Source organism: Crotalus tigris, unplaced genomic scaffold, assembly GCF_016545835.1.
Source record: "Crotalus tigris isolate CLP2741 ecotype Arizona unplaced genomic scaffold, ASM1654583v1 scf7180000019078.1875890, whole genome shotgun sequence".
NCBI classification, from domain to species: Eukaryota; Metazoa; Chordata; class Lepidosauria; order Squamata; family Viperidae; genus Crotalus; species Crotalus tigris.
In genome coordinates this window covers 921,200-934,642 of record NW_024097364.1, presented here as the reverse complement: position 1 = coordinate 934,642, position 13,443 = coordinate 921,200, and the positions used below count along the sequence as shown (strand labels likewise).

General features: G+C 38.5%; 1 protein-coding gene across 4 annotated transcripts in view; it reads right to left on the bottom strand.

Moving 5' to 3' along the window:
- DNAH9 (dynein axonemal heavy chain 9) overlaps positions 1 to 13,443 on the bottom strand; it is a 232,556-nt gene that overhangs the window by 165,984 nt on the left and 53,129 nt on the right. For all 4 annotated transcript variants that reach the window (XM_039359504.1, XM_039359501.1, XM_039359502.1 and 1 more), the window contains 8 exons: positions 12,695 to 12,820; positions 10,019 to 10,258; positions 9,507 to 9,667; positions 8,394 to 8,550; positions 7,598 to 7,702; positions 5,870 to 6,027; positions 2,550 to 2,688; positions 769 to 1,056 (listed from right to left, as the gene is read on the bottom strand). In XM_039359504.1, coding sequence (XP_039215438.1) covers positions 769 to 1,056; positions 2,550 to 2,688; positions 5,870 to 6,027; positions 7,598 to 7,702; positions 8,394 to 8,550; positions 9,507 to 9,667; positions 10,019 to 10,258; positions 12,695 to 12,820 — 1,374 coding nt within the window. The remainder of the gene's footprint in view (positions 1 to 768; positions 1,057 to 2,549; positions 2,689 to 5,869; positions 6,028 to 7,597; positions 7,703 to 8,393; positions 8,551 to 9,506; positions 9,668 to 10,018; positions 10,259 to 12,694; positions 12,821 to 13,443) is intronic.

The window sequence follows — 13,443 nt, the reverse complement described above, 5'->3', positions numbered from 1 at the left end:
GATAAAAAAAAAATCTACGAGTTAACTGTGTGCTGCATAAAGAACATCATTTTCTTTGCCCTGAGTCTCTCAGTGCTTATACGATGAGCCTAAGATTAGAATGTTGATATGTCTCTATGTTTTATTTTCATATCCCCTTTTATTTTCTTTTTACTAAGCTAATAGGTACAAAGCATTCAAATGATTCCTTGTGAGGGAGTTCAATCATTCTGGCTGCTGTTTTCCAATATTTAGGAGACCTACAATAAACTTTTTTGAAGAATAAAACTGGAAAACCATGAGTTCAAATCCTGCCTTGGCCATGAAAACCAGCTGGGTGATCTTGGGCCCGTTATTTCGTCTCAGCCCAACCCACCTCATAGGGTTGTTGTGGAGAAAATAGGAGGAGGAAGGAGTATTAGATATGTTGGCCTCCTTGAGTTATTTGTAAAAATAATAAAGGTGGGATACAAATAAATAACTATTTTAAATTTTTTGCATTGTAGAATTCTAGAAAAGATTTACAATTTGTCAGTCTTGCTTTCAATTTTTCCCTAACGTTCATAAAATAAAGAAACAATAGTGAAACACAATGGGATAAAGAATGAAAACCTGAAGAACTATCAATGCAGAATACAACATCAGTGATTAATAATTAAATGCATATATTACATATACATATTCCCTTTATTCTTAGGCAGAATAAACTACCATCTCAAAAAAAAATAAGAAAATCAAAGCATTCTGGCTACAGTCTGAAGGCTGAATGAATGAAAGTCACCGTCTTACCTTGAGTATAAAGTTGTCTTCTGGTTGAAGTTTGAGTTCCAGCACAGCTTGTTTTACAAAGGATTCAAAATTGAGGTCTCGTTTTCTTGGGACATCCAAAGCAGGAAACAAGTCTCCAATCAGACCCATGAATACTGGCATGTCATCTGTCACAATCTTTGGAATGTTAAAGTCCCGGAGAGAGCGCATCAGCACCTGATCTTCAGGACGGTCTGGGTCTCCTCTCTTGAGGGACCCGGCTACAACCAAGACTGATTTAATTGCACGCAATCCCCAGTCATAATGATCCTAATATGGAGGAGAAAAGAAAGAAGAGGATAGCCCAAATGTTGGAGGTGTGGTAGTACTGATGCAACTTATTTTCATGTTTGGTGGACCTGTAAGAAGGTTAAAGCTTTCTGGATAATGATTTGGTGGAACATTCAAAAGATTTTTAAAAAGAAGATAAAGTTTACTCCTCAACTATTTTTATTGGGTATTTTTATGGATTTAGATGTTAATGAAACTATTTTAATGTTGAATTTAATAACTGCAGCAAGATTACTTGTAGGTTTATATTGGAAGAAGGATTCGCTGCCTACTTTAGAAGAATGGATACTTAAGGTTTCCACTTTAGCAGAAATGGCAAAAATTTCTGCTTATTTAAAGAAAAATTTATTATAGTGTGGAGAAGGTGGATAGATTATATTCAGAATAAATATGGAACTTTAAAGTTCCATTTATTTTATGATTAATTTTTTCTTGAGGTTATAATTACTATTTATAGTGTTTATATTATTATTATTATTTTAAGTTTAGAGAGAGTTAAGGGTAATGTATGAATTTGTTTATTGTATAGAATTTTTTTTGTTTTAAAAGTTATAGATTGTGTTTGTTTTGTTTATAATAACCCTGTATTTTGTTCTGGGAAGTGGGGGGTGGGGGGGAGGGGTGGGATTAAGTATATATAGAAATATTAAAGTATGAAATAGATGGAGTAATTTAGAGGGAGGTGCCACTCAGGTGTTTCCCCTGAACTGTATCTGAAGAGGGATAAGAGGGGAGGAGGAGGGAAGGAAGGAAGTTGGATGGGAGGAAGGGATGAGGAGAGAAAGGAGAGGAGAGGAGAGAGGTAGTAGGGAAGGAAGGAAGGAAGGAAGGAAGGCTGAGAGGGCAGACGCAGTTGGGGGGAGATAGACGAGCGACACCTAAGGTCTTATTTTAAAGGTATTTTTCTCTTTTTTTTAGTTTTATATATAATGTATGGAAAGTATTATATGTATTGAAAATTTAAATAAAAATTTAAAAAAAAAAGAAAGAAAGGATAGTTCATTTCAACTCATACACACACCACGCCTGAAGCTAAATATCTCTGCACATTTCTGCATGCTATCAAAGGAGCAGAGACTAATGATGTTCTTGCCTTGATCCTCAATTTCCTGTTGAAACGACCTGAAACCCAAGCCTTCTTGTAATCAGTCTGGAACTATCAAGGTTAAGGAAGTGATATCAGGAGACAACTTGTATAATGGACTTGGTAAGAAATGTTGAAAATTAATACCCTGCCTGGAAGATTCTAATTCCAGAAACAGAAAGAGTAAAATCCACATCCCCTACAACTTAGTTATTTGGTAAATTAAAACAATCCAGATAGGAATAAAAACAAGGAGAACAATTGTTCCTAATTTATATTATAGAATGCTTTGGAAAAAATAAATGTATGCATAATATATCACAGAAGTTGTTTTCAGAGCTAAAATTTGTCTACATCTGATACGATATAATTATTTAAATGTACTTACTTGCTTGGATAGAAGTTCTTTGCACAACTGATAAAGGGTAATAAACTTCCTAGCTAATAACCGGGCTTCGATAAATCCTTCGGCCACCAGCATAATTTCACAGATCAGCTCAAAGTCTGGCACAACCATCGCACATGGTCTAAAAAAAAAGTCCACAAAATGCACCAGGAAAGTGCCTTATACAATACCAAAATGTTTTGTCCGTTTACCCTATTCATACTGAGAAGCTTTTCTGGATTTGGGGGATATTGCCTTTGTCACATCACCTATGAGTAATGCTCTTTAAGAAGTAAAACAGATAAGCACAAATTCAAGATACCCTGCTGAATTGAATCTGGAGCTTCCATATACAAAGATTATTCTATAACTTTGAATTGTACCCCTTTACCTTCATTTCTGTTCTACAGGCAAATATTAAACAAACTAAAATTTCAGGCTTCACAAATTAACAATACTTTCTCTGACCTGCTGCAATAGTATTTAAAACTATTCCTCCAGTCTCACATATCTAGAGTTCAAATAACAGTATAATTTCTTTAAGGTTAGTAAAGGTGGATCCTATATTCTATGTTACCACATGAACTATCAGAGAAAGCTGGAAGGGAACTTATAGATTAGAAGTCCCCATTCTTGGCCACTTTACGAATTGTGGACTTCAACCCCCAGAATTCCTCAGCCAGCTTGAGCAGAGGGTTGGACTAGAACAGGGCTTTTCATTGGTACATTGGCACCTGGCAGGTGGTACGCGATCATCCTAGAAAAGTGGTGGGGGGAGGGGAATGAGCTGAACCGGTGTCAGCACTGCACAAGCCTGAGCGAGAGATGGCGGGAGCTGCAGGGCTGTCAGGGCTCAATGGAAGCGCCAGGATCAGCGCCAGGCTCCAGCTGGAACTCGGTGCTGATCCTGGCACTTCTGCTGAGCCGTGAAAAAGCACCAATCAGCTGGAAAACAGCACTGATCCTGGTGCTTCTGCTGAGCCCAGAAGAAATGCCAATCAGCTGGAATGTTGCAGCATCTCCAGGGTCTTGTGATTTACATTCAGATGCTTGGCAACTGATTCACATTTATGACGGTCACAGTGTCCCAGGGTCATGTGAAGTGACCAAAACCTGCTGCAACCACCCAGCAGACAGGGGGAATAAAAACCAAACACCCCCTCACCCCACCCCCACTGCCAATCCTCAACAGAAATGCTCACAACAATGAAAACTTGGACAGAAGGAAGAGTGCCGCTGGGTGGGCAGGCAGGTCTCTTGCTCGGCTGTGGCTTGGGGGGCACTTTTTTCAGTGTCATTGTAACTTCAAACAATCACTAAGTGAACTGTTGTAAGTTGAGGACTACCTGCACTTTATCACTTTTTCCTTTTTTTGGGGGGGGGTCATCAAGTTTTTGACACCTTGCTAGACGACTGGTGGTACTCGGATGTTGCCATATCCTAAAAATGGTACAATGAGTGAAAAGGTTGAAAAGCCCTGGACTAGAGCATGGCTGTCTGAAGAATTCTGAGATTGAAGTCCACAAGTCGTAAAGTAGCCAAGGTTGGGGAGTCCTGTTATAGATCATCTTTTTTTTTCTAATAGTACTGGAAGGAGATGTATGCTAATGCTGCACCACAGAAGTATATAGAAGTTATGCATGTGTTGCAAAAGTTTTAGAGTGCTGTTTGTATCACAGGACACTGTGGAAGCAGTTTGCTATCACTGGTTGGAGGTGACAACATCAAGGACCAACAGGGTGGATGGTTCCAGTATGATGAAAGGGAACAGGAGTTGGACCTGGTTTACTATCTTCATTTGCAGTCATTGCGTCCTTGGTCTATGTACGGCAGGCCATTCCTAACTTTCTCCATGAGACATGCAGCCAAGGAGAACTATAAGTATTCCCCAGCCAAAAGGTAGGGCCACCTCTGAAGTGACTGGACATAGTTGGCAATGAGGTACTTGCTCCAGGTTCAGTCTAAATAGTATTGGGTATAATATAATGACAATTTGGGTGGGCTGGCTAGGGCCATAAAAGCCCTCCCTTCAGCTTTTAATTAATTTTAATATTCTTGCTTCTTTCTAAATTGTAACTTTATATACTGTATAAATATTTTATTTTATTATATACTGCCCAGGGGCTGTTTTGAGGTCTGTTTGAGGAAGGTGTCTGAATTGGCTTTTTTACTGCTAAATCACACTGCTCACTTACATCCTCACAATCAACTTGCTTCCCATTGCTAAGATTCCTGTATTGTTTCACCTGCACTGTTTTCAAGGCACGATCTCTTCAAACCTGACCCTGTGCATTTGATTTTTTTTAGACAGATGCTGCATTTTACAATTGTCACCAGTGAATATCATTTTGTCAGATGACACAATGTTCAAGATCATTGAGATATTTTTTGAACTCTGGTTTTTTTGGTTTTTAATTTCTCTGTTGTCTGCAAATTTATCAAGCCTTCTTTGCATCCCATCTTTTGCAAGTCATTTGCAAAGGTTCTGAATAGCACAGGCCAAGGAAGGATCCTGGGAATTCTGCTTCCCTTGAGGCCAAAGCATTTGGGCGCAGTTGTTATCAACCTGCTGTCTAACTTTGGTTTGTCTTGAAAGCGGTTGGACAGGATTGGAACAAAGTGTCCTCATATATTTGATTTGATTTGATTTGATCAGTAGGATATCTTAATCATCAAATAACTCAAGCCAGGACAACCTAAGCAAAACCCCAAACTTATACAAAGTGGATTTGCTTTGGAGGCCGTTCTCCCATGCTACAGTACATAATAAATAGCAAATATTCTTTGCCCATCCTCTGCCCATTCTTTGCTCTCACCTGGTGGAATTTATGGTCATCTTTGCTGCTAAAGAGAAGATTTAACACATCTCTGCACAGGATAGAATCTCCCCTGACTCGCTTCAAGAAACAGAATCAATATCTCCTGTGCTTTCACCCTGCCCCCTCTATACCGTGTGTCAATTCAGTATCATAACACCTCCACTCTTATGAACTCTGAGGAGATAGTGCCCTCCTTTTAGCTGACAGGTCACAAGATAGTTCTAGAAGAACACTAAATTTATAGCAATTGCCATCACTATTACACGCTCAATTGTTTAGCAATTCTGGAAACCTTAAAACATTTTATGTAAGCATTTTGGCTATTTATAATGTGTTTTGCTGTTTTCTGCTACATTTGTTTTTGGTCTTTGTCCATTAAAACAATTAAACTACACTACACTAAATTATGCTGAACAGTTCTTCCAACTGTTGCCGTGAGAAATGAGGTAAATACTTTTAATAAACCACAATCACAAATTTCACAAAATTAGGTCACTGCCTCACCTAAAAAGGGCCTTCAAATTCTCTGGCAGTTCCGTACGTCCTGCATAGCCTGGATTCATAGTAATGAATATACCAACAGAAGGAACTAATTTAATGTCTTCTCCAAGAAAATTAAAATTCTGTTTTTTGTCTCTTATAGCATCCTGTATGCTTTTCACCTGACAGTAAGAGAAGATGGTTTGTTAACAAGTTTAGCGTATTTAACAAAACATATCAATATCTTGGAAAAAGAGAAATAATGGTTCTATAGATTTTAATTGGTTTGGCTACCTGCTTCTAAGTTAATGCTGGGACAGACATGAACTGGCCATTAGCTGCCTAAAACGATAAGAACTTAAACAAATTTTGCGTTTAAAATCATTTGGTATGCTGTAATTTGACTATTACATTAAGAATAATTAAAATTGAAGAATTCTTTATTCCTGTTTTTCATTTTTAATTATATATTTATCATTAAAGCATAACATCAAATGTAAGAGATATAAACTAAAGGTTTCCTTAAACTATTCAATGCCTGAACCTTAACACATCTTGTAGCAAAGATTTATTTTAGAGACGGTATCTCCTGAATACCTTATTAAAGCATTAAGAAAAAGACAGTTCCTTTCATTTCTATGCATTTTTAATCAAGTTCTGAATAAGAAGAATAAACTAGATGGAAGCAATAACATTCTAAAATCAGATAGCATTTGCATATTTTACCAAGCTATTTCACCCTTAATATTACTTACTATCCCATAAAAACGTAGTCACTATTTCAGAATTATTAGGATGAAAAATACAAAGACAGGTGTCCTTCAGGAAAATTAATTCTAATTATGACTCTGAGAAGATACTCCTAATTCAAAAATGGTAGAGCTATATATTATCAAGATTATTATAGGCAACTTTATGTCAAGCTGCTGAATAGTTATAATTACCGGATATTTCTATTCATTAATCATTAAAGAGCAATTCCGAATAGATTTTTGGCCACATATGATAAAAGTTCTATAACTCTTTGCATCTTGAGCTTCTCATTGCAAAAGGTTAAAAATGTGGAAAAAATTTCTTGAGCATTTCACAAATTTCAGGATGTTAAGTACTATAAGTGCTATCCTTGTCCTCCAGATCTGGCATTTTTTTTCAATAGATGTTTAATTAAAAAAACATAGGAAAATTCCGCAATCCAGAGATTAGTTCCCAAGAATAGAATATTTGAAAGTGTGTGTCAACTTCCTTAGGGAAAGCAAAAACAGTAAATTCCAATACTGGCTTCTACCAGGGAGGAAATACAGCCACTAGGACTAAGAAACCTCACACAAAGAATGATATGAGTATTAACCCAAAAGAGCAAAACCCTTGCTGTAGGGAAAGAATGGATCATTTAGAAAACCCTAAACTGGAACCTATACCCAGATTAGTAATCAACGTGGTCAAATGGGATACTCCACTGGATCAAAGTCCTGCAACAGTCCTTCTCCACTTTTTTTTTTTTTAAAAAAAATTGCATTTAGGACAGTGGTTCTCAACCTTTCTAATACCGCGACCCCATAATACAGTTCCCCATGTTGTGGTGACCCCCAACCACTTATACATCACCGGGTGCCAGGGGCGTGGCCAAAGAAAAGGGGGAAAAAATGGCGGACAGCCTTGTTTGGTGACCCCTGTGAAATGGTCGTTCGACCCCAAATGGGGTCCCGACCCACAGGTTGAGAACCACTGATTTAGGAGATATGTTTTACCTACCTGTACAGCCACAACCGAGAGAACCTCAACGGAGATTCTGTTAAACTCATCAAAACAGCCCCATGCCCCCGTCTGGGAAAGACCTTTATAAATGGTCCCACAAGACTGCAAGAGAGAGAAAGATGGTAGAATCTGTTTAGTGAACAGCATGTAATCTATTTCCAGCTTCATAAACAATTTAGAAGGTTCTCTAGACAATGATTACACAAAGATGGAACTAAACATAGAAGCTGCATTGACAAATATGAATCATATATTTCTCAAGTGTACATTTTTATTACATAGGGCAGGGTTTTTCAACCTTTTCACCGATTGTACCACTTTTAGGATATGGCAATATCCGAGTACCACCAGTCGCCTAGCAAGGTGTCAAAAACTTGATGACCCATAAAAAAAAGGGAAAAAGTGATAAAGTACAGGTAGTCCTCGACTTACAACAGTTCGCTTAGTGACTGTTCGAAGTTACAATGGCACTGAAAAAAGTGCCTCCCAAGGCATAGCCGAGCAAGACACCTGCCTGCCCGCCTGGCGGCACTCTCATTCCCCTCCCCCGCTACCACTTTTCTAGGATGGTTGCGTACCACCTGCCAGGTGCCAATGTACCACAGGTGGTACCCTAACCACTAGTTGAAAAGCCCTGACATAGGGGACATACTTCTCCCAAGGCTTTTTTTCTGGTCCCCTCCACATAGCAGGGAGTTACCAATTCAAAAAAGTATTAACTTTTTTATATGGATACATTAGAAGAATTAGATCATTTTTGTATTAATGTGGTCAAGCGTTTTCCAGCCATTACCTTATAGTCCATTTGCTCTGAACAGTTGAACACATATACCATGATGCCAAGAGCTCGGCCAAGGTCTTTGGTGGTCTCAGTTTTCCCGGTACCAGCTGGCCCTGCAGGTGCCCCACTCATCGTTAGGTGTAATGATTGTGTGAGAGTGATATAACATCTACAGGCACAAAGAGGAAGGAAAGAACAGAAAACAGAAATGAATAACGTTGGTTGCATACTTTCACCTAATCCAATTTTTACTGATAACCCACCAATGACTCCTTTATAATTTTAGGTAGAAATAAAATAAATTCCATAGCAAATTTGTAGAAAGGAGATGAATTTGGGTGGATTACAATGCTGGAATAACATCAAGCAGATGGGTCTACATCATTTGTAACTATTCAGAAACAAAGTGAATTGGCTTCTCTCTGATGAGGTAGGCAAATTCAGAAACACTGCGAAGCCTACAGATAATTACAGAAAAGGACCCTTTTTTTTTACAAGAGTTTACATGGATAATAAGAATTAAAAAAAGAGAGGGGAAAGAAGATAGAGAAAAAAAAATAAAACAAAAAACAAAAAACATGAAATGCACATGCACACCCATGCAGCTTCCAATCTTCCCCTTAGCAGTTATACCGTACATGCAATTCTAATCAAACCACTTGCTCCAAGATTTCATTATAATTCCCTTCTTTCTATAACCTATACTTTCTAATCAACAAAAATAGAAATCACACAATCATTTTCTTTCTTACACAAAAGTCTATAAGGGGCTTCCAGCCATTGATAAATGTCAACAATGACCATTCTGATAAAAGCAGTGCTATTTGTTTCATAGGCAACTTATTTAAAGCATTGCACTGCGACACAGAATCCTCACATCTGTTTCATATCCTTCTGCAGTTCTTCTTCCAGGTCTAAGGAAGAGGAAATGTCTTTTAAGAAAGACAGCAGCTGGATCGGAATTGAATCTCTGCTAATTAAGACTTACAAGCACAACTGCCTATTGGAAAGTACATGTTTTTGCAAAACTAACCCACACACACCCCAATTTTATAACAACCGTCCAAGCTTCATGACACTTTATCAATAATGTTTTCTCTCTCGTGAAGTCATCCAGACCCCTACCTGTCTGTTAGAGGAGTGATAACTAGCCGTGGCGTGTTCCCAAGGTATTCGTAAGAATATAGGAATTGGGCATCACAAATATTTGCGTAACAGTGCTTCTCTTCTTCTGCCCACCTGTGTCGGAGTTGTGATAGCCAAAGAAAGACCTGTGCATTGTCCACCTTTAAGTGCAAAAATATGAATAAGGCGAAACAAAAGATTCAGCCTAAACTCAGATGCAATTAATAACTTTAATATCTTCCACTCCCTCTATCCCTCTTCTACTCTACATTGAAATTACATAAGCTCTCCTAGAGTAGTTGTTTTTTTTAACCGAGATAAACAAATCCTCAAACTTCTATGCATTTAAGATCCAGATCAGTGAAAATATCTCTTCAAAATAATCCCATTGCTACTTCTCATTTTTTTTTTTGTAGAGCCCAATCTTAGCGAAGCGAAAACTATTGTACAGTTATCCCACGATAAATAGCTGCCAAACGCGATAGTGCTGTTCCTCGTGTTGCAGGACCAACCTTTTGGGCAATCATCTTCGCCACCACATCTCGAGCGTGCACATCAATGGTGCAGATGGTCATGATCTTCTGCCTGTCACCCTTAGAGAGGTGACCGATGAGCATTGTGATCAGTGTGTTGAGCTGTGTCACCTGTTTCTTATAACAGTCCTTCATGGCATTTTCATAGCCTTCTTCCAGCCTGGCAAAGGCAATCCCAACCTCTGTGGTCCACCAGATTTGTGTACAGGTCAGTGACACCTTGGAAAAGAAAAGCAACTTAACTTCCTTCACAAAGTCACTAGCAACTGATGTGTTACTGGACCAACTTGTGTGTCCACGCATATGCAGGTGTATTTTCATTTACAGAAAAATAAAATGGGAAATCTATCAGGAAGCAAAAAGTATAATTAAAAAGAATATCTGCAGAGGCCTGCAAGTTACTACTCATGGTCAATTCCCCCCAAAAGCTACATGGAATTTATCAACTGATAAGAGTGTTTCATTCATTTATTGCTGTGTAAATGGGAAGATGTTATAGCTGTATAAGCAGGATTTAGGAACTTCTGATTTATGTTGGGACCCCTGTATTTGCTTTTTTTGTCATAGAACACCCAGAACGGAGTTCCAGCACCTTTTTTGGATAGAACCTTGTAGGGTAGGCAAGGCGGGTTGTATGACATGTATGAGTTCTGGCACTTTTTGTTGTTGTTTTTTACAAAAAAAGCACTGGTCATTTCTATCCCCTTTTGTATCATAACTGTTTTCCTAACTTTAATAGGGGATGGAAACTCATCAAATAAAAAAATAATCTACAAAAGGAAGAAAACCATGACAGCCCAGTTTTACAGTCACACAAAGACTAAATAATTGGGCCATAATCTAAAAGCTGAGATTAAATATTTCTGATCTTAAAAGATATTTCTTGCTACTACCACCTGGTTCAGGTAATCTATGAGAAGCCAGTAAAAAAGCTCATAAGAAGCATGACATACAGAGCTTAATGTCCTTAAATGTCAAAGGATAGAAGCAGGATGTTAATAAGTGTGAAGTAAACCATTAGGAGGGCACAATTATTTTTAAACATGAACAGAGAGAGAAGCCTACACCACACAGTTATGCAGAGAGCTACGGGAACGCTCTGAAATATCTGCACCATTGCTTTAAAAAAATGAAAAATAAATCAACCAGAGTTTTGTTCAGTGTCTGGTATCTAAATCAAGTTTAGACTAGAAAAGCAACCTTTGCCCAGTATATTATAAAAAGAAAATCATTTTCCCCAAGCCCTTATTTATTAGATGCTTGGAGGAAATGGCTTTTCTTTTCTTTTTAAAGCAAAGCAAAAACTTCTGAGCTGTAAAACCGTTGGATAATCTTTAGTCATTGGCAGCCTGATCCTTGTAGCACTGATCTGGCTCAAGAACTATTAAAGTAGAAACAATGTTTATCGAGGGAGCAAAAAGGTTAAACATTTAACAGTTAAACTTTTACTGGTGGCCTTCCTTTTTTCCAGGGTTTAGCACTGACTTTTTCCCCTACTGGCTTAACACAAAAGCAAGGCTCCTGGCCCTGTAATGGAAACTTCATTTCCCATTATTTTCACAGCACTGCCCTTGACAATGACCCTTTAGGCTGTTCTTAATCTCTGAACTCCAATACGTAAACCAGGGTCAAGCAACATACCTGTTGGGTTCGTATGTTGTCATAAGCCACAACATGCTTGCTTGTTTTTAGCTCAAAATGTTATGGTTAAAAAATCATGGCTTAGGGCAATGTGTAAATCATAAAAGGTCCTATTTATTTAAAATACCTTCTCTTAACCAACAAACCTACTGAAGTCTAGAGAAGAGATGGACAATCTTTTGCTCAGGCCTGCCTTTAACGTCTGGAAGGGATGGGAGTCATAATCTAGGTTCGGCCACATCACCTACTAGGCTGAGATTGTAATTTAGCATTATAGGGGGGAACTTTAGGAGTTTGCTTTATTTTTTTAACAGTGAAATAGTGATTGTAGATTTTATATTATAGTCTTTATCTTTTTCTGCAATCCAACATGCTACCAGTTTTCAGCAGTGATGGTTGTGGGAGGGGGGGGTGTTTGAGAATTAGAGGTAAATTTCAACATCTGCAAACAGAAGCTAATATGGCTTTAAACTATGACTAATAGACCGATCATATGTAGTACAGATGAAAAATGATAAATATTAGAGAGTGTATCTGTCGATTCCATCACTATTCCATACATGCTAGACTATAGCAGCTACTATTTTTAATCCACCACTGCAAGCAACTAGCTGGTAAATGCTTGCAGGATCCAAGCTGGATCGGTCACCAGGACCAGAGGTTTAGTCTTCTGAGCTTTCAGATTCGTGCTGGAGCCCCATCCTTGGGGAACTTCCCTCTAACAGAGTCTGTGCTTTGCGCTATTCTATGTATAGTATTTATGTGATGCCCGGTTGTGAGAGAGGAGTTCCCCAAGGACGGGCTCCAGAACGAGTCCAAAAGCTCAGAAGACTAAGCCTCTGGTCCCAATCACTGACCCAGATTGGATCCTGCAACATTATCCTGGGACACCTCTATTCACCTTCATTCACTAGAAGTCCTATTTATCAGGAGTGGAGGTGGCTTGCTTGGGGAAAAAAAAAAAAGATTCTACGTACAGTATATTGTTCCCCTGAAGCAGAAGCAAAGCAATACCTGGGCAGGATAGTCAAACAGCCACTGTTCCCTTGCCTTTTCCTCATAAGCCACCACAGCCTCTGTCATCTCATGCCTTACAGTGGCTCGCATGCAGTCCAACACACGGTTCAGCCAGCACTCTACCTAGAGAAGAAGGTGAAAAAGTACATCAGTGGCCATCTACAACTTGTCCTTCTCTGGAAATACCAAAGAATATTGCTGGACACCTTCACTGGAAGATTTCCTGATGGATGCACCAATTGTAATTGGCCCTCTTGCTTCCAAACTCCATATACCATAACCTTGTAGGGGTAAGAAGAGGCAGCTGTGAAATAACATATATATATATATATATATATATATATATATATATATATATATATATATATATATATATATATTCAATAATGATGGTGAAAATGCGACTCCCGGGCATAATTACAAATGGAATGAATAAAGCGCGTTCACCAGGAGAGTTTAAAGTTAAAATACTTTAATTAAAGTATTTTACTATATTAAAAGGTTGCCAAGCTTTCGTTGGGAAAACTCCCCAACATCTTCATGGCTGAGAGACCGTTTCTAACAAGGTGGTTCAAACGGGTTCCATAGACGTCTGCGCTTGGTTCCTAGACTGTGCCAGCATTCCCTGCTGAACAGCTGATAGGTGGGAGGGGGAATCGGAGTAAAGATTTCTTCTGTCGTTCTCTCGAGCACTTGTGTTCACATCTCCGTCGATCTCAGGGGGTATTGTTAAAGCTATGTTCCGC